Raw genomic sequence first — 24,370 nt, forward strand, 5'->3', positions numbered from 1 at the left:
TGCACCAGACCCCTGCTGTGAGCCGCTTGTGGCTTAGATGTGAACCCAGCTAAGGCGTCAGCATACCAAGACATTTTGGACAGTTTCATGCTCTCAACTTTGTGGGAACAGTTTGGGGATGGCCCCTTTCTCTTCCAACTCCAGTGCACAAATCAAGGTCCACACTGGGATGCCATTAAAGTTCATGTGCGTGTAAAGGCAGGCATCCCAATACTTTTGACAATATAGTGTATGTTGTTTTTCAATTTTAAAAAGCAGGACTAAAGAAAAGCAGGACTAAAGGCTAAAGAAAAAAAATAGCTTTTTTACCGTGGTTTCATTGGTGGGACCCAAATCTACATTTAAAATGTTAGCATTCCTTAAAGTGGATGTAAACCCAATGTCATCCTTTCTAAACTACTGCCATAGGGGTTATCTATAAGGATATACATGTCTCCTGCATGTATCTTTACCTGTCAAATGTCTTCCCTCTGTCTGTTATGAGAGCCGAAAAACGGCATAATCTGTGGATGGGTCTGTTGTCTGGAGCTTGGTGGGTGGAGTCGTGATGTCAGTAGACTCCCCGCCCACCTCTACACTCCCCTGTGTATTTCTAACTGAACTTCTGCTATGATCTCTAACATTCAGTGAAAAGACAGGAAAGTAACCACATGACTTCAGCATGCCAAATCATGCTGAGGTGTGGAACAGCCAATCCTTGCAGAGCTGCTGAAGAAAGGAGTGGGGGTAGGGAATTAAAAAATACTGCATATGTCTTAGGCTGTCACTCACAGCAAGGGGGAGTATTTGACAAAGTTTTTCTCACTTTGTCAAGATTTTTCTCACTGAACAATAAAAGAGGATCGCTCAGAAATGGATTAACTCTGTGTGGCAAGACTGGGCTTAAATGATAGGAAATCTTATACTCTACAGTATGATATCAAAAAAAAAAAAAAAATTCGGGTTTACATCCACTTTAATTTTTTTTTGTTTTGGTTAGGGTTGGAAAAGGTTAAAATAATCCCTTAATCCCCGATAGTTTATTTTTTGCTGTATGTGCACTATTGGAGAAATTTATCCTCGCTTCCTATAGAGGTGTTCCCATTGGAAAATTTTCCCTCATCTTTCCATTCTGGGGACAACGCTCAAATTTTGAATTTCCCATCACTTTATTTTGTTGACAGTAGTCATCAGGACAAACAGAGTTGTCAGTGGGTCTATCCCTTCCCCACCCAAAAAAAAAAAAAAAAAAACTGGTTAAAGATAGGTTGTATTCTTTTAGACAGTGCTTCCATTAAGTCTTTATTCATTCAGTCTTCATTACATATTTATATATATAATTGCTATATATTTTGTACAGGAGCGTTTAAGCATTTTTCCAGTGTGGCCGAATAAAATACAATACTGTCACGAGCAGATCCTATGCATTTCTTATTGAGAAGCATGTGATTTATTTGTATACATTTTTAAAGTTTGTTTTATTTTTAAAACCCTTGATAACCTATCCATATATCTTTTAGGTGGCAAATTTGCAAAATGAACTGAAAACCTCTGAGAAGAAATACATTAGTGCACAGAGGGAGGTAAGTTCAAAGAAAATGTTGTACCGTTAGCCAATATTTCACACAGCTTAACTACCGTATTTGATACATTTTCTGAAATGTGCCCTTTACAACAGAAGAACAGTCAATAATGAAAAATATACATATTTAAAATGGTTTGTATTTTTTTTGCAAATCGTTATGCCCATGCACTCGTTAACATGTATATTACTTTTATCTTTGAAATGTTTTAATATATTCATGGTCTTTCATCACTGATGCACATATGTATAAACAGATGATTAAAGTAGTCAAGAAAGCAAATTGTAGTTAAGTTGCTAGAAGGTAATGTCCATTTAAAGATTATTCTCTACTATGCCATCAGCAAAGCCAACCAATGGATCCTGCTGCTGCAGTCACTGACATTTAAGATCCCTTTCACACTATAGTGTTCTGTGTGTTCCTGCATGCACATTAACCTGTGTTGTGTCAAGCAGCCTATTTAACTAGAATTGATGGCCAACACATTATAATAGAAGAACAGAAAGGCCTGCACTTTTTTAGTTTTTTAATTCATGTGTTGTGGTATGTTGCAGTATGGCTTCTTTGGCACACATTTTATTGGTGACCACTATGCATTGTATAGAGTGCCATAAGTTGCATTGTGGTGCAGCAAAATGCACATTTTACCATTGGTTACCACAAGACAGATAAAAACTGAGAGTAAAACATACAGCTGGGGTGAGCAGCAGAGCAAAAACAAGTACTCTAGTGCAGCGATTTGTGAAGTGAGAAGATTTTTAACTTTTTTAAGAGCATTTCGGTTGTGCCTCAAATCTTTTTCTGCATGCTAAACTTGGTAAAAAATAATTGTTGCTCTACATAAAGATGGCCTAGGATATAAGAAGATTGCCAAAACCTTGAAACTGAGCTGCAGCATAGGGGCCAAGACCATACAGCGGTTTAACAGGACAGGGGGTGGGCCTGTCAGTGCTCAGACCATACGCCGCACGCTGCATCAAATTGGTCTGCATGGCTGTTGTCCCAGAAGGAAGACTCTTTTATCGATGATGCACAAAAAAGCCTGCAAACAGTTTGCTGAAGACAAGCAGACTAAGGACATGGATTACTGGAATCATGTCCTGTGGTCTGATAAGACCAAGATAAACTTATTTGGTTCAGAAGGTGTCAAGACAGCTGTGTCTTTCCTACAGTCATGCATGGTGGTGGGAGTGTCATGGTCTGGGGCTGCATAAGTGCTGCTGGCACTGGGGAGCTACAGTTCATTGAGGGAACCATAGATGCCATCATGTACTGTGACATACTAAAGCAGAGCATGATCTCCTCCCTTCAGAGACTGGGCCACAGGGCAGTTTTACAACATAACGACCCAAAAACACCTCCAAGATGACCACTGCCTTGCTAAAGAAGTTGAGGGTAAAGGTGATGGACTGGCCAAGCATGTCTCCAGACCTAAATCCTATAGAGCATCTGTGAGGCATCCTCAAACGGAAGGTAGAGGAGCGCAAAGTCTCAAAAACATCCACCAGCTCCGTGATGTTGTCATGGAGGAGTGGAAGAGGACTTCAGTGGCAACCTGTGAAGCTCTGGTGAACTCCATGCCCAAGACTGTTAAGGTAGCGCTGGAAAATAATGGCGGCCACAAAAAATATTGACACTTTGGGCCCAATTTGGACATTTTCACTTAGGGGTGTACTCACTTTTGTTGCCAGCGGTTTAGACATTAATGGCTGTGTGTTGAGTTATTTTGTGGAGTCAGCAAATGTACACTGTAATACAAGCTGTACACTCACTACTTTACATTGTAGCAAAGTGTAATTTTTTCAGTGTTGTCACATGAAAAGATATAATAAAATATTTACAAAAATGTGAGGGGGTACTCACATTTGTGAAATACTGTGTGTGTGTATATATGTGTATATATATATATATATATATATATATATATATATATATATATATATATATATATATATATATATATATATATATATATATATAATTTTTTTTTTTTTGCTTAGGACATTAAATGTAAAGCAACTAAGAAAGGCATTTGTTTTTATGGCCATGTTATTGAACAATTTAAAAAGAGAAAGAAATGTTAAAAATTATTTTAAAATATTTTACATTTTGATAAATTTGCAAATTGATGAATGAATCACACTATTTTCCTTTGCAGTAACATAATGAAATACCATTATGGGATGTATGTATATACAAAAGCAATTTAGATCTGAGCCATTTTGTTCACATGTAGTAATTGTATGTCAAGAACAAAGTCAATGTTGGGCTTACAGTATTTATCACTTGGTCCCTTTAGATGCAAAGCTTATTATTTGCTTCTCAACATATACTCTAAATGGGATAATACTCAAGACCTGAAATTTAAAAAGGAGATTGATATCTTCATTGAAAACCTTTGCCCGGAAGCGACAATGCTGGATACAACATAGGTCTTATCAATAAATTATGACCCAATAATCTTATTCTTCAATCCTTTGAAGATCCATCAACAGCTTGTCAAACCCTCAGAATGACTAATCGTTTTAAGTATGAATTCTTTATTTCATCTACCAGCTTGTTCTTCTAGCAGTCCATGGCAACCAATTGATTACAGGGATTGTTTTATCTCTTTTGTCTGATATGGCAAAAGAGGTGCTATAGTGGACACCTGCGCCCTGCTTAGTCCTAATTTCTCTATCTAGCATGATGGACCTAAAAGAGTCACTCAGAGTTTTTTGTTCCCTGAAACTCTATGATATATTCTCCTTCCACGGAGTCTACTGCCTAAATTTTCCATACAAAGATATCTGCAGGGGACTTAAGCCAGTTCCAACATCATCATTTTTCCTAGACTGCAATTTCTTTGATGTACCTTGTGAATATGTATGATGTCATCAGTCATGCGAAGAATGACACTGACAAGTCATCCTTTACAGGAAGCAGAGGGGTAATCTGGCTATCTCTGTATAATACTGGAGATCAGGAATCACAGATTAAGCAGTTGGAATGTCTGAAGTTTCATGCAGCTACAATTTTATTTGCCACCAATCAGGAAATATACTCCTACATAGAAATATAAATTGATTATTTTAGATATCTACTAAGGATTTAAACCTAGACAGTCACCACATGTGGGTATAGCTATATAATTTATACATACACACACTATTGGGCAGCATGCTCATTTTAGGGCTTCTCTGTTGATAATGTTCATGTAATTGGGCAGTGCTCAACTATAAGACTGGCTGGAAGATGCACTTTAGATGTCCACCAAATGATGGCCAAATCTGCATAAAGGCTTCCCATAGAAATGGGAAAAGTAGTGCTGGTTTAACTAATTTGGTATGGTCAGAGATTTATTTTCAAAACAGTCTTTAAGGGGAGAAATGCATGTCACAAGAAAGCTTTCTGTCACAAGGAAAAAATGAGGCCCTCCCTAAAGCATGCAGTGGAAGAAGTGCTTTTCCTTCATCAGGAAACCTGGCAGTGAAGTATATCTGTATGATGCTGCTAGATTGAAACCTTTTGGTTAATCTATTGAAGTTGGATGACATTGTAGATAGGCGATTGAGGCAACTTACAGGCACAAGGCAAGTCAACAAGCAACAGTTCAGGATGGTATCATTTAGACTAATTCATGATACATAAAGAGATTAGGGCTGAAGACAACGAATTGAAGATGAGTTTCCTGAGGGGGGCGTATACGCGAAGCTTTACATGGCGGACGTCTCTCTGTGAAGCTCCGCACTCCCCGCCGCACATTTGGGACCATAAAGCACCTCTGAACCGGCGACCCAGCTCCCGTTTTCTAGGGATCACCTCCCCAGACATCAGTGCCTCCTCCAGGTATGGTACTTACGGGTCATCGCTGCAAAACAAAGCCGAAACCCATAAAAGAAGCGCTGGCCCGCGCTTCTTCCAAGATGGCGGCGAAGGCCCGAGCCCTGGCTGATCAAGCAGCGTCCTCTCCTGCACGCTCAGAAGTGCTGGAGAGTGAAGACGAGACGGACATGCAATCTAATCCAGGCGGCTCCCCCTCCTCACCGCAAGCAGGTATGTCACAGACTGCTTTCATAAGGCTGATGGAAACTATGCTCCATAAGGCACTGAAAACAACTTCAGACCAGATCACTAACAATTTAACATGAGAGATCCGTGAAATAGGCCAACGCACAGCAGACCTTGAGACCAGGGTTGATGATATGGAACTCACATTGCAGGAACAGGCCCATGAACAAATTGCCCTCTGTGAGGAGAATGCTATGCTATGCTAAGGCTGATGGAAACTATGCTCCATAAGGCACTGAAAACAACTTCAGACCAGATCACTAACAATTTAACACGAGATATCCGTGAAATAGGCCAACGCACAGCAGACCTTGAGACCAGGGTTGATGATATGGAACTCACATTGCAGGAACAGGCACATGAACAAATTGCCCTCCGTGAGGAGAATGCTATGCTATGCCTTCGCCGCCGTCTGGAAGATGCTGAAAATCATTTTCGCAGGTCCAATTTGCACCTCAGGGGTATACCGGAGGCGATAGACGATTTACAATCATTTACCACAGCTTTATTTCAAGAGCTTGCACCCTCCATACCCATCGAACGCCTTGAGTTTGACAGAATTCACAGGGCACTAACCCGCCGTCAAGCAGACGGACCACCGCGAGATATCATAGTTAAACTACACTTTTTCCGCACGAAGGAACAGCTACTAACAGCAGCACGAAATAAGAACTCCCTTCAGTTTCAGAATCACGACTTCCAACTGTTCACAGACTTAGCGCCCCTTACTATCGCTAAACGGCGTGCTATGAAGCCGCAACTGCAGATATTACAACAGCACCAACTCAAGTACACATGGAGATTCCCATTTGCCTTACAATTTTCCTACCAAGGACAGCAACATACCTGCACCACCCCTGAGTCGCTGCAACGCTTGCTAGAATCTCTGCACCTGTCGCCCCAGACGCGTCAATCCGAAACGTCTCTGCCTCGCACACCAGCCAGATCTACCTACCAGCCATACAACACGACCCTGAAGAGGAGTAATTCTGATCCACAGTCTATCCAGGAAAGGAACCCCAGCACGATCATCTGGAAACTATCACCCCAGCCCGAAATCTCAAGCCCTCCGCTGAAAGCCTGACAGATATATTTTTTTTTCCCTTTTCTTTCTTCTCCCCTTGTCTCTTCCAGCGTACAGTTCCTCGGTCGCATCTTTCATGACTGTCTCCGCGTAGAATGCTTCAGTGACCGGGAGCTGCTGGACGACATCGGTTGGTTTAAGAACTAATACAGCGCCCTGCAAGCGTTCTCTGCAGGGCTCCTAGGCTTTTTAAGGCCTACTCAGGTTCAGTTATTTCACCTTTTTCAAAGGTTTTCTTTCTTTTTTTTTTTTTCTTTTCTTTTTATGTTGAGTTGAATTGTTTAACCTTAAGACTGCATTTCTACTTGTCTATATAATGTATACACATACTGTATTATAGCCCGTACGATTAAACTGGTCTACACAAAGTATGCCAGGTTAATCCCAGTATCCCGCCTTTCCCACTCCAATACCATCATAATATAGCAACCATAATCCCACGAGACTTTATCCTGAATGCAATTCATGTCAGATTTAAAAAACTAGATTATGTTTTATATCCCTATTCCCTTACTTCCCATACTCCCCCCCCCCCCTCCCTCCTTTCCCCTCCCTCCTTTCCCCTCCCTCCTTTCCCCTCCCTCCTTTCCCCTCCCTCCTTTCCCCTCCCTCCTTTCCCCTCCCTCCATTCCCACCTTCCTCTCCCCCTCCCCTCCCTAGGCCTTTCCCTTACCCACATCTTATTTCCCTCTTCTCTTCCCCCCCCCCCCTACCCTTTCCCCTGATCTCATATAAACTTCACCTGGTTGTACATTCTTGTCTCTAGGGAATGGTACTATGGAAACAAAAGTGTATACACCATTTAATTACCTATAACCAATATTCTCCCCCTTAAGTTTTTTACTCATGTTCTGTGTTGGGTTAATGCTCTAATATAAGTTGCAACATTGAAGGTTTTGACTTTAAACTGTTTTAAATATTCCCGACTGCGGCGGGGAGCAGTCAATGCGCTCCCTCTCTATGGTGCACCCTCTCTCTGATTGGTCTACTGATCGCAGAGCTGGCGCACTTACTGGTCGGGCGTCACTGATCTATTGCCTCCCTAGTAGGAGGCGACCTCGGTGGCGCGCCCTACACCCTATACCCTCCCTTCTTTTTCCCCCTCTCTCTTTTCTCTCAAACTCTTTCCCTCTACTTTTCCCTTCTTCCTTTGTCGGTCGGCTCGCATGGGCTCTATATCCCTGGCTAATAATCCTCCACATACCTAACCATGGCACCACTTAATGTACTTACCCTAAATGTTAAAGGGCTTAACTCTCCACATAAGCGGGTCAAAGCCTTTCAAACGTTAGCATCCCTAAAAGCCAACATAGTGGCTCTTCAGGAAACTCACTTTTCAAAGTGCCACACCCCCAACTTCTTTAGCTCTAAATATCCGCAAGTCTTCACCGCCTCAGCAGACACAAAGCACCGAGGGGTCCTGCTAGCCTTTCACCACACCACGCCATTCACTCCCTTAACTGAAATAAAAGACCCGGAGGGCCGTTACTTGCTTCTTGTAGGTCTGTTGCAGGATGTTACAACGACTTTTGTTTCTTATTACGCCCCTAATTCAAACCCAAACCCCTTTTTCTCACATTTACTACAGATAGTGAAAACCCACTGTAAGGGTACTCTGTTTCTGTGTGGTGATTCCAACTCTGTTCTACAACCACATACAGATAAATCCCCCTATGCCCCTGAACATCACACCCCCTCTATTCAATTCCGTAAACAAATATTTAAGGCCTCTCTTTTGGATACTTGGAGAGAATCTAACCCCACTAAGAAAAATTTCACGTTTTATTCACACCCCCATAAATCTTTCTCTAGAATTGACCACATTTTTATTTCTATAGCATCCGCCCCGCTCCTCCTCCATTCACATATTCATCCAATCACATGGACAGACCATTGTGCTGTTATCACCACAGTATCTTCTCTAATACCACAGGCTACTCACAGGTGGTGGTCCATGAATGATTCTCTCTTAACCAACCAATCATACTGTTTAGATATCCAGATAGCCCTCAAAGATTACCTAATTCATAATACCACTCCCGATATCTCCCCTATACTACTTTGGGAAGCTCATAAGCCAGTCATACGAGGCACATGCATTTCAGCAGCGTCACATCTCAGTAGAGATAAAATTCTCCGATTACACCAACTCGAATCAGAATATCATAATCACTGTCTACAATTTCAAACTAACCCAATTGAAGCTCATAAAATAACTTTAGAAAAGACTAAACTCGAACTAGACCTACTCTTGGCTGAAGCGGCTGATAAGACTATCCGCAGGTCTAGTCACACGATCTACACCAAAGCAAACAAACCAGACACATACCTGGCCTTACGCCTTCGTAGACCAGACCGTGTTCGTGTCCCTATCAGACTCAGACTGTCTAAAGATAATGTAACTAGCAATCCGGTTAAAATTCTCTCTGAATTTCGTAAACAATTAGCAAACTTGTACAAGCCCAAATCAGCGTTTTCGCTGAATCAGGCGGAAAAGCTTTTTAGCAATCTTCCTATTTCTACATTATCTAATGCTAGTCGTGAACTAATGGAGAGCACGATCACTACGGAGGAAGTCTTATCAGCCATCAAGTCACTCAAACCCCATAAATGCCCAGGCCCAGATGGCCTTCCGAGCCTTTATTATAAAAAATTTGCAACTGAACTAACCCCCCTTCTTACCAACTCCTTTAACGCTATACTTAAACAGCACTCCTTCGGCAGAGACACATTGACGGCACTTATATCGATGATCCCGAAACCAAACACGGACACCACCTCATGGTCTAACTACAGACCAATTTCACTCTTAAATGTTGACATCAAGATTCTAGCCAAAATTCTAGCCCTACGTCTCAATCCCATAATAGGGGGACTGATTCATAAAGACCAAGTAGGTTTTATACCTAAACGGCAGGCGAGTGACAACATTCGCCGTATAATTCTCCTCCAACACTTAGCCCGCTCCCGTAAAATTCCGATGCATCTCCTCTCTTTAGATATCCGGAAAGCCTTCGACACTGTCTCTTGGCCCTACTTATTTTATATTCTCCAACGTTGGGGCTTCGGCCCACACTTTCTGGGGTGGGTCAACGCACTGTACAATTATCCACAGACATATGTGCATTACTCAGGCTTTCGTTCAGACCCCTTTCCCATTCTACGAGGAACTAGGCAGGGTTGTCCTTTATCCCCCATATTGTTTGCACTCGTGATTGAACCCTTAGCTGCCCTGATAAGGAGTAATCCTGATATCCAAGGCTTGGAGATTGCTTCTACCTCGCATAAACTGTGTCTCTTTGCTGATGATGCTCTCATGTTCATCACATCTCCCCATACTACCATCCCGATCCTACTGCACACCCTAGATAGATTTGCTCGGGTTTCAGGGCTTGAAATCAACCAAGCCAAATCGAGGGCTCTCAATGTGTCTTTGCCGCAAGCTGACTTATGTAAGATACGCCAAAATTTTCCTTTTCAATGGTCCACCACATCTATTCCCTATTTAGGGATTAAACTGACGAGTGACCCATCTCACTTGTTCCAAAACAATTACCTCCCAATGCTGACCCAACTAACTTATCTTCTTAACCTTTGGTTACCCTTATGTATCTCCTGGCTCGGACGCATTGCGGCTGTTAAGATGTCTTTGCTACCGAAACCGTTATATCTATACAGAGTTCTCCCTGTCACAGTCCCTCCTTATTATCATAGGATCATACAAAGTAAAGTCTTTAAATTCATCTGGGGCCCCATAAGACCCAGAGTGGCTAGATCCGTTCTTCTTCGTAACAAGCTCAATGGAGGCCTTGGTATCCCAAACTTTCAACACTATTACCATGCTGCAAGGCTGGCCCAGACTACTCTCTACCACTCGAAACTCGAAATACCACTCTGGGTTAGCCTTGAAGCTATTGACTCATTTCCGCTTACTATAACCAATTTGTTATGGCTTTCCCCAGCATCACGAGGCCCCATAACTAATCCACTCACACAACACACACTCAAACTCTGGGATAAATTGAAAACACCCTTCAAATTTCTCCACACTCCCCCCTCTTGTCTTTTCTAGGTCACCCTCAATTCTACCCAGCCTATACTGAACCAACATCATTTCAGTCCTGGGGGCAGGCGGGTCTGACTTGCATATGTGATATAGTCAATACCGACACTATTAAATCATTCGCCAGTATCGAAGCACAAACACAGCTCCCCAGTAGAGAATGCTTCCATTATCTCCAAATTGCTCACTTTGCTCAAACAACAATAAAATCTCTCTTTGGACTGGATACTTTGAGTATGAGAATATGTGTGACTCGGACCCGCACGCTCCAGGTATTATCTCCCGACTTTACGCCCATCTTACTACACCATCCTTGGGCCCTCCCGCGTATGCACAACGATGGTCAAAAGACTTAGATATTAATATAGAAGCGGAGGACTGGGTGACTATCTGGACCAACACAAAAAACTCTTCCCAAAACGTGATTGCCTCAGAGGCAAACTACAAGGTGCTGATGCGATGGTACCTAGTCCCGGCCAGAATTGCTAAATTCTTACCTGAATTTTCCCCAAACTGTTTTAGGGGATGCGGTGACAGAGGTACACACCTGCACATCTGGTGGACATGCCCACTGGTACAGCGCTTTTGGGAAACTATATTCCAAATGGTGTCTACCCTTCACCAAGTCACCCTAAAACCCAACCCAGCGATAGCTCTGCTCAGTCTCATTCAACAAGATTACACAAGAGCACAGCTTCGCCTCCTTCTCCAGCTATTCACTGCAGCTAAGCAAACGATTGCTAAGGCTTGGAAAACACCCACGCTCAGTATAACCGAAACTAAAAACAGGATCACCCAAGCAATGGTGCATAGCAAGATTGAAGCGAAAATTTTAGATAAAGTCCCCCAGCACGCCAGAATCTGGCAACCATGGGTGGACCACTTCCTGCCAGCTGGTGTTGATGAACATCTGTTGGGACTCTGAATCTATTCGGTCCTAAACCTAAGATCTCGATACCACACTCCTGCCCATGCGGCCCGGCCGACCCACACCCCCTCTTGCTCCTCTCTTTTCTATCTGTTGTTACCCTCCCCCTCCCCCCCTCTCTCTTCTTTCTCTCTCCCTTCTTCTCCTATTAATACCTATTGGTAATGTACTCGGTCTTATACAATGGTCCTGGTGACTCCCATGTTTGTTTTCTGGGGAGACGCCCGGCACCTTTACATACCTATTTAGGGGACCCTGTTCCCCCTAAACTTTTTGCAACCCAACCTTAATCGTTTCTACCTGTGATTTGACTGAGTATTCACTTGTTTGTATATTTCACTATATTCCATTCTGTTAATGATATAATTTATGACAATGATAAGCACTGTCTTATGCTACCTTGCTATCTCCACCGTAATGTATGGAACAGCTGCTTGTTAATTACCAATAAAATATTTGAAAAGAAGATGAGTTTCCTGGCTTAGGCCAGGAAAGGTGATAGATACTTAGGGGTTGATTTACTAAAACTGTAGCGTGCAAAATCGGGTGCAGCTGTGCATTGTAGGCAATCAGCTTCTAACTCTAATTATACACCTTACCGGAATGTTTGACTACCTAAAAGGGATGGCCAAACAAGCTTTGTAGTCCAAAAGACATGACAGAGCTGGAAAAAGAATGAGGGTTGCAGTTAAATATTAGAGGACTAGAAGAATTTTTTTTGACCAGTTGTTGTCTCAGTTGAATTTTAATTTGGAATCTGTTAATATCTAAGAAATCTCATACACGATAAATACAAAACTTTACCCCAAATAAGTGAATTAACAAATCACTCTGTTCAACAATCCAAAAAAAAATATACACTTCATAAAGTGTTTGAACCAATTACTGAACAGTATATACACATGGTTCATTTTCACATAGTAAATTGATACACCAAAACATTCCCCATTAGTGACAAGTGCACAAACGTCTACACTCCGTGATGTAAAGTGCTAGCACTTCACAGCCTCCAAGGTACACCACAGTGCCCCAGAATCACTTACCGGATTGATTTGATGTCAAAAAGTGCTAAATATCGAAGTCAAATATGCAGGGATGCAGAGATTTCCTGGCCCCGTGCATGTTTCCACATACTGTAGCCCCATTAACCACCTCAAGTCTGGACACTTTCACCCCTTCTAGTCCAGGCCATTTCTCACTTTTCAGCACAGTCATACTTTGATGAACAATTACTCAGTCATGCAACACTGTTGTTTTTTTTTTTTTAGATAGATAGAGCTTTCTTTTAGTGGTATTTAATCACCACTGGATTTTTTGGTTGGATTTTTTATTTTTTGTTCTATAGATGAAAAAAAGGAAAAACATTTTGAAAAAAAAAATTCTTAGTTCCAGTTATAAAATTTTGCAATCAAATAATCGTTCTTCATGAATGCAGGTCTGCTACATTTCTTTGGTGAAAATATCCCAAATAAGCGTAAATTATTTTCTCTGTGTGAACATTTTAGAGCTTGCAAGCTATGGCATATATATTTGAAAATCAATCAATCCTGATGTACTGACTGACTTAATTTCTTGAAGCTCTAAAATGCCAGGACAGTACAAATACACCTCAAATTACTTTTTTTTTTCCTGGAAAGTAGATAGTCCCGGATATTTAATAAGAGGCATGGTGAATTTTTTGAAGTGTTAATTTTTTTTGTCACAATTTTTTGGAAAATTAGGAAATGAAATATTTTTTTCACAAAATTGTCATTTTAACAAGTTATTTCTCACACACAGCATTGGCATACTGACAATTACACCCCAAAGCACATTCTGCTATGCCTCCTGAGTATGGGGATACTGCATGTGTGCGACTTTCACAGCCTAGATGCATAGAGGGGCTCAAAATGTAAGAAGCACCTTCAGGCGTTTAAGGGCACACATTGCACATCTAATTTCCTGACTACCTATGACATTTTTGGAGCCCTGGAGCTCCAGGATGGCGAAAACACCCACAAAATGACCCCATTTTGGAAAAGAAACACTCCAATGTATTTTCTGAAAGGAATAGTGATTATTTTGAAAATGTCATTTTTTGCCACAAGTTTTTGGAAAATGAGAAAAGGAAAAGAGAATGTATTTTTTTTTTTACATAAAGTTGTCAATGAATAGGATGTTTCTAACAAGCAGCATAGACATACTAAGAAATACACCCCAAAACACGTTCTGCTATTCCTCCCAAGTGTGGTGATACCATGTGTGAGACTGTTTTCAAAATCAACATTTTTTTTTAAAATCCAAGGTGCACTCTATAATGACTAGAGGCATAAATTACACATCTATTTTCCCTAATGCCTATCACATTTGTGGAGGCCCTGGAGCACCAGGAAAGTAGAAACACCCACAAAATGACTACATTTTGGAGAGTTAATACTCCAAGGCATTTTTTAGAGGGTGTGGTGAGTCTTTTGAAGGCTTCATTTTTGCCACAAGTTTTTGGAAAAGTTCTTGAAAAATGCAGAAAGAGAATGAAAATATTTTTTTTTTTTTTAGCACAAAGTTGAAAGGACAGTGGAAACAATTGGCGACACTGGCTCTGTTAACACTGGTACTGGTATGGCAGTGATCAGGATACCAGTATGGCTGGTATTAGATATGGTGGTGATCACGAAATTGGTATTCGGTGTGGTGTGTCTATAGGATGATGAATAAGTTGAATTTCTTAGCTAATTGCTCACTTCCTGAGCAGTCGGCACTTCACTGCTGTTGGGTCCATTGACAGAATGTGGGCTGCCCATCTGTGCCTTCATGTGCAATACAGGACCACTGATCCTTCATTGGACATGATGTCATCAGTAAGCTGCCATTGGTTGGGCAATGAAGAGAAGTGGCTTCAGAGGACTAATCTTAAAAAGAGTAGAAAGATTGCAGGAGAGAAAAGTGACATAAGTATTTCAGCCTATTCCTATCCCCCTAGATAAAACAAGCATGTAATCCTTGAAGTGCAGAGGGGTGCCACTGCAACTGTAATTTTTTTTCCAGCTAGAGTTTAGCTTCAACTTGTGCTAGTAAAATACTTGTTAAAAAAGGGAGACAGCAGAGAGATGATTTAATCAATCTACTATTTCTGCTCCTTTACTGTCCAATCACAGGCTGGAAACACAGAGATTATGAGGCTATGTTGATTAATTGCAACAGAGAAAAGTTGTGTCACCAGGCTAGCTATACTGACAGGCAGGGCTCTGAAAATCGTAGGACTAAATAGAAAGCAATGTAAATCCTTAGGCAACTAAAACAGCTCCTGTGTATTTAACTGTTTATTTAGCTGTTTGTGGTCACTTGATAGAATGTACAATTTAACCCAAGCTATTAGGAGACATAATTGGTATGCAAATTAAGGGAGCAAGAGGTTTAAGACCCAGCGTTTTCTTGGTAAATAGAGGTTAGTTTAGGGGGTAAGTAGGGATATGGGAGTAGAGAGGGCTGGGTGGATTTCAGGAGACCAGGAGGGGGTGTGCGGCCTGTGCTTGATTTAGTAGTGGCCATGAAACCTTATTATAGTAGGGTACAATCAGGTGGTTTTGATCAGCCCAGGGTTACCATGTGGCTAGAAATGTCGGGCTTCTACCACACAACTTCCCTTCTATTTTCATATGGATTATTCATGCTTGAACCCACTAAGTCACTGGGAATCCCCAGCCAACTAACCAAAGGGGTGGGTACAAAAGTGACATCACTACCCAAATATGGTCAATGGTCATATCGTATTTGGGTAGTGACGTTGACCAAACATAGGTATGGCTGTATTTGGTCAAATATGTCACTCTTAACCCCCCTTTTCCTTTATATAGCCCCCATCCTCCGAAGACCCCCTCAACCACTGGCCAGAGTTGTGGGGAAGAAGAGGTCCTTGTCCTCGTCAACATGGTAAGGCTCCCGCATGTTCCCCATGTAAAGGCTTGTGGCTTAATATTGTTGGGGGGGGGGCACTCTCCCCGCCCCTATTTCTTCCTGGCTAAGCAAGACTGTATGCTATACATTTTTTTTTGAGTGGGGGGACCGGCAATTTAAATAAAAGTTAATTGCTGGCCTCTTTAAAAGAAAAATAGCACACAGTTCCTTCCACAGTTTATAGCAGCAGACCCTTAGGTGTCTACTGTGTATTTTGAGGGACCTTTGGGGTCTGTGTGTCATTTTTAATCTTAAAAAAAAGGAGCTGATTGTCAGTTTCCAGCAATTTAATTTTTTTTTTACATTGAAACATCAGTGCTTTACAAAAATCAGTGCTCCAAAAAATTCTTTACATTGGTACATGTAATGATATATATATATTTTTTACATCCCTTTGCCTATTAGCCAAGAAAATGGGTGTTTTTAATTTGACAGATTCAGCTATATTGATTTCAATGATGTTCAGGATTGGCATCTAAACCCCTGCTCAAAACTAACCCAGGGCAGTCCAGCTCATCACTATTTGTGAGTCTGATCTTGGTTTCAGTCAGGGAAGACAGGGAAGTAGCCTGGAATTGGTTTTGGCAATCTTGTGGGAACCGGGTGAGACCCTGAATCTTCTTATATGCATCTTTAGGCAGTCTTGATGTAGTAAAGAGCAGTTACATTTTACTTTTTTATCTGCAATTTATCTACTTTCTAAATGCCTAGGAACTTCTTTAATTACAAGTTAGTTTTTTAACCATCCCAACAGCTCCTAAGGCCCCTCTGCAGTCTTTGACATTTTTTCGATTGAAAATGTATACTTTATTTTGCAAGAAAATATACAAAAAACAAATACTTAAACAGGGTACATTCTGTACTGCGACGCAGCGCATAAATACACTACATAACAATACATTGCCAAGCATACAAATAAATTACATTCATCCTGCGGTATGATGCCTAATGTGTTGTGCAGAGTAGTAATACCCCGAAACATCACATCATGCATGACGCCGCATTACCCTGAAAGCAGTACTTAAAAAAACATTTCACAAAAAGTCCAGTTATACAGTCAAATAACATTCAAATGGGCAACGGGTGTGATGGGGGGGGTGGAGAAGGTGGGGTAGGGGAGGAAGTAAAGAGTTCACAGGCCCGAAGCTTTATTTGAACTGCCAAAGGATACACGGGTGGGAGGGGGGGGATGGGGAAATCTTCAGACCTCCTCTTCCTCCTTGAAGTCCATCAAGTGATAGTCTCTGAGCAGACTGTGAACCAGTCTGCGGCAGTCCTCGATGGACATCCTCTCCCGCTGGTGGATGAGGCGCTTTCTGGCGCACCATAAAGCGTCCTTAAAGCAGCACAGCACCCGCCAGGCACCGTCAATGTCCTCCTGTGAATGAGTTCCACAGAACAGTCCGTTCAACACACCAAAGTGTGTGATAGCAGTCTGTGGTACAAAGTCTTTGAGTTCAGGTTCCAAGGCCCTCAACAGGTCCTGTGCAAAGGGACACTCCCAGAAAACATGCAGAGCAGTTTCCTCCTGGATGATGCAAAAGGGGCAGTGCCTGTATCTGCACAGGTTTCTGGCATGCATGAATGTCCTGAGTGGCAACCCCCCTTGGATTGCAGTCTTTGACATTATTTAAGCTAGTTTGCTAGAAACCAATAATTCATTTCATGCTTTGAAAAATATTGATGAAACTGATAGACTGACAGAAGTATCATTATAGCTCAGTGAGTGAATAGAGATAAATGTTTGTGAATTAGGAGGGTCACAGCAGCCACTTCCAGGGACCATGAGCCTCAGAGTTTTTACTTCTCCTGCCTCTGTCATTCTGCCATTGGCAACTATAACTCCTGCCCAAACTCCTGCCCTATTTTTTTAGAACTTCTGACAGGGTTTTATTGTCTGAGTCTTTATTAGGAAGATTTCTCCCCACTTCCTGTTCTAGTGAAAATACTATCAACAGACAGGAAGTAAGGGAACCTTGCAAAAGTAATGCAGAATTATAAAAAGCTTACAGGGGTTCTGGTTGTCTCTTACTGTACTGAAAAAGAAAAAAAATATTTTACTGATATGTGCTCCTTTTGGAAATACCCTCTCAATTTCTGTCCTGGCGACAATGCCACCAGGATGGTAGGTGAGGGTAAATCTCCCTTACAACATCAGACATTGCCCATATTTTCTAAAAAAAAAAATTAGAAAAAACATTAAAGGAAATCCTATCTACCATGTAACTATTCCTAAAAATGATTCACTCCGCTCTGGTTCAGACACGTGATCCCGCAGCTCCACCTTCCCTGTGTTAGTGAGCAGCTGCTGCACAGTAGAGGAAGGAGCGCCAACATTGGCTGGGCCACAGGCGCCTAGGGATGATGCTAGGGCTCCTGGAATTCACAGCCGTTGTTGAGCTCTCCTTTACACAGAGATGTAGGATTACATGACCAGACCCTGGCAGAGTGGAAATGGGTAATTACACACCTTTTTTTATTAAGCAGGATAGGTATGGAGAGGGAATTTAGGGTTTTCTTCCACTTTAGGGGCTCATTAAAGTGTTACTAAACCCACAACAGTAAAATCAGTCTGTATATGCAGTAAAGCATATTTGTTATACTCACTGTGCAACCTAAGGGGTAATCCTCCGCATTGTGGAAAAAGGCTGTTTAATCATATCTTCTCTGATCCTCCCCTTCTTCTATAGACCCCCAATCCATCTGCTGGTAGAACAGAGCCTTGTAGGCACTCTGCACATGTTCAGTTTGGTGTGTATTGCTAGAGAGTTTTTTTTTGGGGGGGGGGGAGGGTGCATGTGATCAGCACAGGGCGAATCAGCCCTGTCCAGACATAGGATCAGGGGTCATACAGCTTCACAGGACAAAGGAGAATGAAAACTCCTCCTCCTACAAGCTTTAACCACTTCAGCCCCGGAAGGATTTGCCCTCTTCCTGACAGAGCACTTTTTGCGATTCGGCACTGCGTCGCTTTAACTGATAATTACGTGGTCGTGCGACATTGTACCCAAACAAAATTGACATCCTTTTTTTCCCCACAAATAGAGCTTTCTATTGGTGGTATTTGATCGCCTCTGCGTTTTTTATTTTTTGTGCTATAAACAAAAAAAGAGCGACAAATTTGAAAAAAAACAATATTTTTTACTTTTTGCTATAATAAATATCCCCCAAAAATATATAAAAAATATTTTTTTTCCTCAGTTTAGGCTGATATGTATTCTTCTACATATTTTTGGTAAAAAAATCCTATATTGATTGGTTTGCGCAAAATGTATGGTGTCTACAAATTAGGGGATAGTTTTATGGCATTTTTATTATTTTTTTTTATTAGTAATGGTGGCGATCTGCGATTTTTATCTTGATTACAACATTATGGCGGACACATCGGACACTTTTCACACTATTTTGGGACCATTGTCATTTATACAGCGATCAGTGCTATAAAAATGCACTGATTACCGTGTAATTGACAATGGCAGTGAAGGGGTTAACCACTAGGGGGTGATGAAGGGGTTAAGTGTGTCCTAGGGAGTGATTCTAACTGTGGGGGGATGGGCTTCAACACACATGACACCGATCACTGCTCCCGATGACAGGGAGCAGTGATATCAGTCATGTCACAAGGCAGAACAGAGAAATGCTTTGTTTACAAAGGCATCTCCCCATTCTACCTCTGTGACACGATCGCGCGCACCCGGAGGACATCGAGTTTGCGGGACCTGTAGTCACGGAGAACGCTGCAGGTGCGTGCGCCCGCAGCACCGCTTCTTAAAGGGGACGTACCTGTACACCCTTTTGCCCATTCTGCTGACATATATCGTCATGCAGCGGTCAGGAATCTGTTAACCAGTGCTCGGCTAGACACTGACAGAAGTCACAAGACTGCTATATACTGCTGATGAGAAAATGTATTTAGAAGTTTATATTTACTAAAATAATTGCATTTCCATTTTCTGTGTATTGCGGGAGACCAGATCTAGTGAATATGGGATCCTGGGTTTAGTAACACTTTAACACAGCCTATAACTTCCATGTGCTGTTCTGAAATGCACTTGTGTACAATGCTTGCTACAGATATCAGAGGCCAGACAGAGATATCTCAAATACCAACAGTTCAATTCTCTGAAAGATGCTCCCCAAACATGCTGGTTCTGATCAGCTGAGCATGCTTGCCTTTTCTGTAGAGCAGGCTGGGGTTGAACAGGAGCATATATCTGGTATAAGCTCATGTAAATGAAAATGGTGATAAACTAAAAATTTCAGCACAACTATCCACTAACCCCATAGAGATGTCTGTGGATGTAAACTGGGGTCTATAAACAACTGAAGATTCTGTACATTAAAAAAACAAACAAATAATATTTTCTTTTTATTTGCAGTTTCTTTGCTACCTTCCCTATAACAACTTCAGTGATAATCAAAAGTATATACTTATAATCCTATTTCTTTAGCTAAGCCAAAATAATTCTTTCGTCTTGCCCAGCTTCTGCTTGTAATAGTTTTGAAAGATACACCTCAACAGCAAATGGCTTCTTTATGAAAAACATATCATACGGCACACATTATCCAAGAACCGAGGCTTAAACATAACAAGTTGTAACGGCTCTCTTTTCATTTTTCATCAAATAAGCCTGATTTGAATTAAACAACCTCTGGAGGTAAAGTAATGCATATTATAGTAAACTGGTAAATGTAAAGCGTGGGAAAGGTTCAGACATTCCATCTCGCATATTGAATCAATTAATAGCATGTACAAGGAAACCATGATTATTTGAAGGAGTGGAGAAAAATGACTTGATTCTTTACAAGTATTACAGACTATTATTAGTATTCCAGATAGCCCTTGTTCTAGGGAGTCCATCATACTCTTTGATCTGTCTACTTCCACAGCTGGAAATCCTATGCCAAGCTCTAGAAGCAACACAAACTGACAACAGTCGCCTCCATCGGGAAAGTGAATTTGTGGCTGCAAATGTTAATCAGTGGATCAAAGAACAAAAGTAAGTAAATTTGATAAATGCTGCACATCATTTTATGCATTGTTCAAACCATCTTTTCTTGAACTGTTAAAATCTCTTTTGGTCATCAGTCTGGTGTTATATTACAGTTCTTTTTTTATTTTTTTTTGTCTACAACTGCTCTGTATTTCCACGGCTCATAATGTTTTCTCAGCAAACTTTTTTTTTTTTTTACCTTGTATTTGGATGAACCTGAGCACGATTTTATTTTATTTTTTTTTTTAAAACGTTTCAGTTTATAAAATGAACAAGTAACCGATTGCTATTACTTTATAAAAGTAAGGTACCTAAGCATACTGTTGGTTTTTAAGGCAATCTGCATGCCCCCAGAAGCCCAAAACCTTGCTGCACGTTGTATGTAAATATTGACTTGAGCTCTGGCATGCCCCCACGTCATACGATGTAATGCATTTAGCTTGGCAACATGCAGAGAGACACATGTACTGAACTGTGGGATGGGAATGGTTGATGACAAAGGTTTGATATGGAGGTCAAGTTGAGTGCATGGGTTCCAAGGCTTCTGGAAATTATTCTTTATAAACTGTGTAAACTTATGTAACAAGTGTAAGAGAAAACCTCCTAATTGTGTACATAGCAATAAAAACAGGACAGAGGTTCTGACCCTTCTACAAATATGACTTCTCCTTTAACCCTCTGTCTACCAAGACACGTTTATAAACATCTTGGTATTGAAGGGGTTAAAATACGCTCACAGCTGATGTATTGTTTTGTTTTTTTAAGGCGACAATCACTTTTATGGTAGCAAGAAGTTGCTGATGTTGCAGTTGTGAGCCTGGTATTGTTTTTTTAAGCCGACAATCACTTTTACTGTAGCAAAAAGTTGCCACCCTCCTTCCAGTACCTGCCATGGGGGTTCCCAGGCTTTCCCAGTCCTCCAGGGAGCCCAGGACCGTACTAAAATGCCCTAACCCAATGTGTGGGAGAAGATTGAAGAAAATCTGTTCCCCAATTTCCACTGCAATAAATGAACCTGAAAGTTTAATGTATTATGTCACTTCCAGGTTCAAACCTATCATTCCCTGGCTACTGTAGGGAAGCAGCTATTAAAGCTGTGCTTCAGCCCCCCCCGTTGGAAAAATTAAAAGTCAGCAGCTACACATACTGTAATATTAGGACACTTACCTGTCCTGGAATCCAGTGATGTCGGCACCCCAGACGATTTTTCCATCGGCTCTCGGGTGCTGCCACCACCATAGCCTGTAAGGGAAACTGGCAGTGCGTGAAGCGCGCTGTGCTTTTAAAATGGCCCGGAGGTGGGGAAGAAGGAGGGGGCCGAAATTTTGATGTACCTCACCGCGGCGAGGTCCAACAAGAGTGGACTCAGGTACCTGTCAAAAACAGGTTCTCGCTCCCCCCCGAAAGGTGCCAAATGGCATCAGGGGGGAGGAGAAAGATAAGCGGAGCTTCCACTTTGTGCCACAACCTCATTGTGCCCATAAATGCAGACTCATTGTACCCATCAATCAGCCTCACTGTGCCCATAAAAGCAGAGTCACTGTGCCCATCATCAGTCAGCCTCACTGTGCCCAATAACCAGCCTCACTGTGCCCCATTAATGCAGATTCACCAGTGCCTTGATGGATCATACACAGGCATCTCACGCTGTGTCACGGAGCTTTGATCTGTGTATCCTGGCACGCTCTTAATCATCATCCTCCTCCCTTCTCTTCCTCCTCCAGCAGCCACTGTAGCAGAGCCCTGCCTCCTAGACTGGGTCCTGTGATAGACAGAACACTGATCGGATCAGTGTTCCGTCTATCACAGGACCCAGTCTAGGAGGCGGAACTCTGCTACAGCGGCCACTGGAGGAGGGAAGAGGACGACTGGCTCCCGGGATTTACAGATCAAAGCTCAGTGACACAGCGGGAGATGCCCACTGTGTATGATCCATTCAGGCACTGGTGAGTGGCCGCCCTGGGGAAGATCAATGACATACAGGTCTTTCTCTGCATCGATGCAGAATCGCGTAAGGCTGAATCGCGATGCATCGATTCAATGATTATTTTCAACACCCCTAATAAGAATGTATGGAAACTTGTGACCTTTGAAGAGAATCTCATTTCAAGTTACTCCATAGGGCCTTCATTCTCAATTTCAGCAACAGATAACCCTAAGGTTGCCTGTCCCCTGTGCAGTTCCAGTTGGCCCTCTCATACGCCCTGTTTCTGGTTGTGCCCTTTAATTACTAACTTCTGGGACCAAGTGATGAACTTTATACAGTCATGGGCAAAAATATTGGCACCCCTGCATTTCTGCCAGATAATGCACCACTTCGCCCAGAGAATTGTGGCAATTAAAATGTTTAGGCATTCTCATATTTATTTCTTTTGTTTGTATTAGTATGACGAATAAAAATTGTAGAAACAAAAAGCCAAATCTGACACATTCCACGCAAAACTCCAAAAGTGGACTGGCCAAATTATTGGCACATTCTCAAAATTGTAAGAAATAATTGCATTCCGAGTTTGTGATGCTTCTGTAATTTGTAATTGTGTCAATTAGCAGGTGCTGATAGTATAGAAATCACTTCGGCAACCAGTTAAAATGGTGAAAATTTACTCAACTTTTCTGTTGTGTGTCAGATAGAGTAAGGAGATGGAATTATGAAATCTGAAGACTGCCAAATAATTCTGGGGTGCAATGTAGGGCCCAGTGTCAGAAAGTTGGGTCTCTGTCAGAGGTCATGGGTCTTAGAGCAGGGCAATGACCCAAAGCACACATGAAAAAGCACCCAGAAATAGTTTGACAAAGCTCTGAAGAGTACTGAACTGTCCAGATCTAAATACCATAGAGCACCTGTGCAAAACAGCAGAGATCCTCAAAACAGCGAGAGACTTGGAGCAGATGGCAAAAGAAGAGTGGTCCAAAATTCCAGTAGAGAGGTGTAAGAAACTCATTGTTACAGGAAGCAATTGACTTCAGTTATTTTTTCCAAGGGGTGTGCTACCAAATATTAAATTGAGGGTGCCAAATTTTTTGTCCAGTCCATTTAGGAGTTTTGTGTGGAATGTGTCAGATGTGGCTTTTTGTTTCTCCACTCTTTGTGTCATACCAATACAAACAAAAGAAATACACATGAAAACGCCTAAACATTTGTAATTGCAACAATTTTCTGGGCAAAGTGGTGCCTTATCTGATAGAAATGCAGGAGTGACAATATTTTTGACCATGATTGTATATGGAGTAACCAATTGTTCTATTCCTAAAGATCCCTTCTTACTACTATTTGGTTATAGTTCTCCAGCTCTGCATCTTAGAATGGATGGATCAGAGAAACTTCCCCTATACTCGCAATGGATTTATTTTTGTTTATTGGTCAAGCAAACTGAAAATATCAATGTACAAGAAGAAGCTGGACATGGAATTGCAAAACTTCTTTAGATGTTTTACCTCTAGATGGCGCACCTTTATGGAACATACTTTGCCGGATACAGAAATAACAGCCTTTTATCATCTTTCCAATATACAGATTGGCATGTTCAAGTGTCTTCTCATGCCTCTTAAACCAACAGGTCCTCACCATCTCATCTTTAAAGATGATCTGCCCATCTGTCTGCTAGTCTATGAACTATATCCTTATACTTAAGTTTAACCAGGGCTGTAGTCTCTCTCAGTTGCTTCCTTACATATTCCCTTTGTAGTTTGTCTTGATTTTAGTCTGGCTTTTTCATGTATCGCGCAGAGTCTTCTTTTTGTTGGATACAACTCTCG

General features: G+C 41.6%; 1 protein-coding gene across 6 annotated transcripts in view; it reads left to right on the forward strand.

Moving 5' to 3' along the window:
- LOC141145285 (uncharacterized) overlaps positions 1-24,370 on the forward strand; it is a 577,610-nt gene that overhangs the window by 375,253 nt on the left and 177,987 nt on the right. For all 6 annotated transcript variants that reach the window (XM_073631839.1, XM_073631841.1, XM_073631840.1 and 3 more), the window contains 2 exons: positions 1,500-1,562; positions 20,511-20,620. In XM_073631839.1, coding sequence (XP_073487940.1) covers positions 1,500-1,562; positions 20,511-20,620 — 173 coding nt within the window. The remainder of the gene's footprint in view (positions 1-1,499; positions 1,563-20,510; positions 20,621-24,370) is intronic.

The sequence above is a fragment of the Aquarana catesbeiana genome, linkage group LG05 (genome assembly GCF_042186555.1).
Source record: "Aquarana catesbeiana isolate 2022-GZ linkage group LG05, ASM4218655v1, whole genome shotgun sequence".
Classification (NCBI taxonomy): Eukaryota; Metazoa; Chordata; class Amphibia; order Anura; family Ranidae; genus Aquarana; species Aquarana catesbeiana.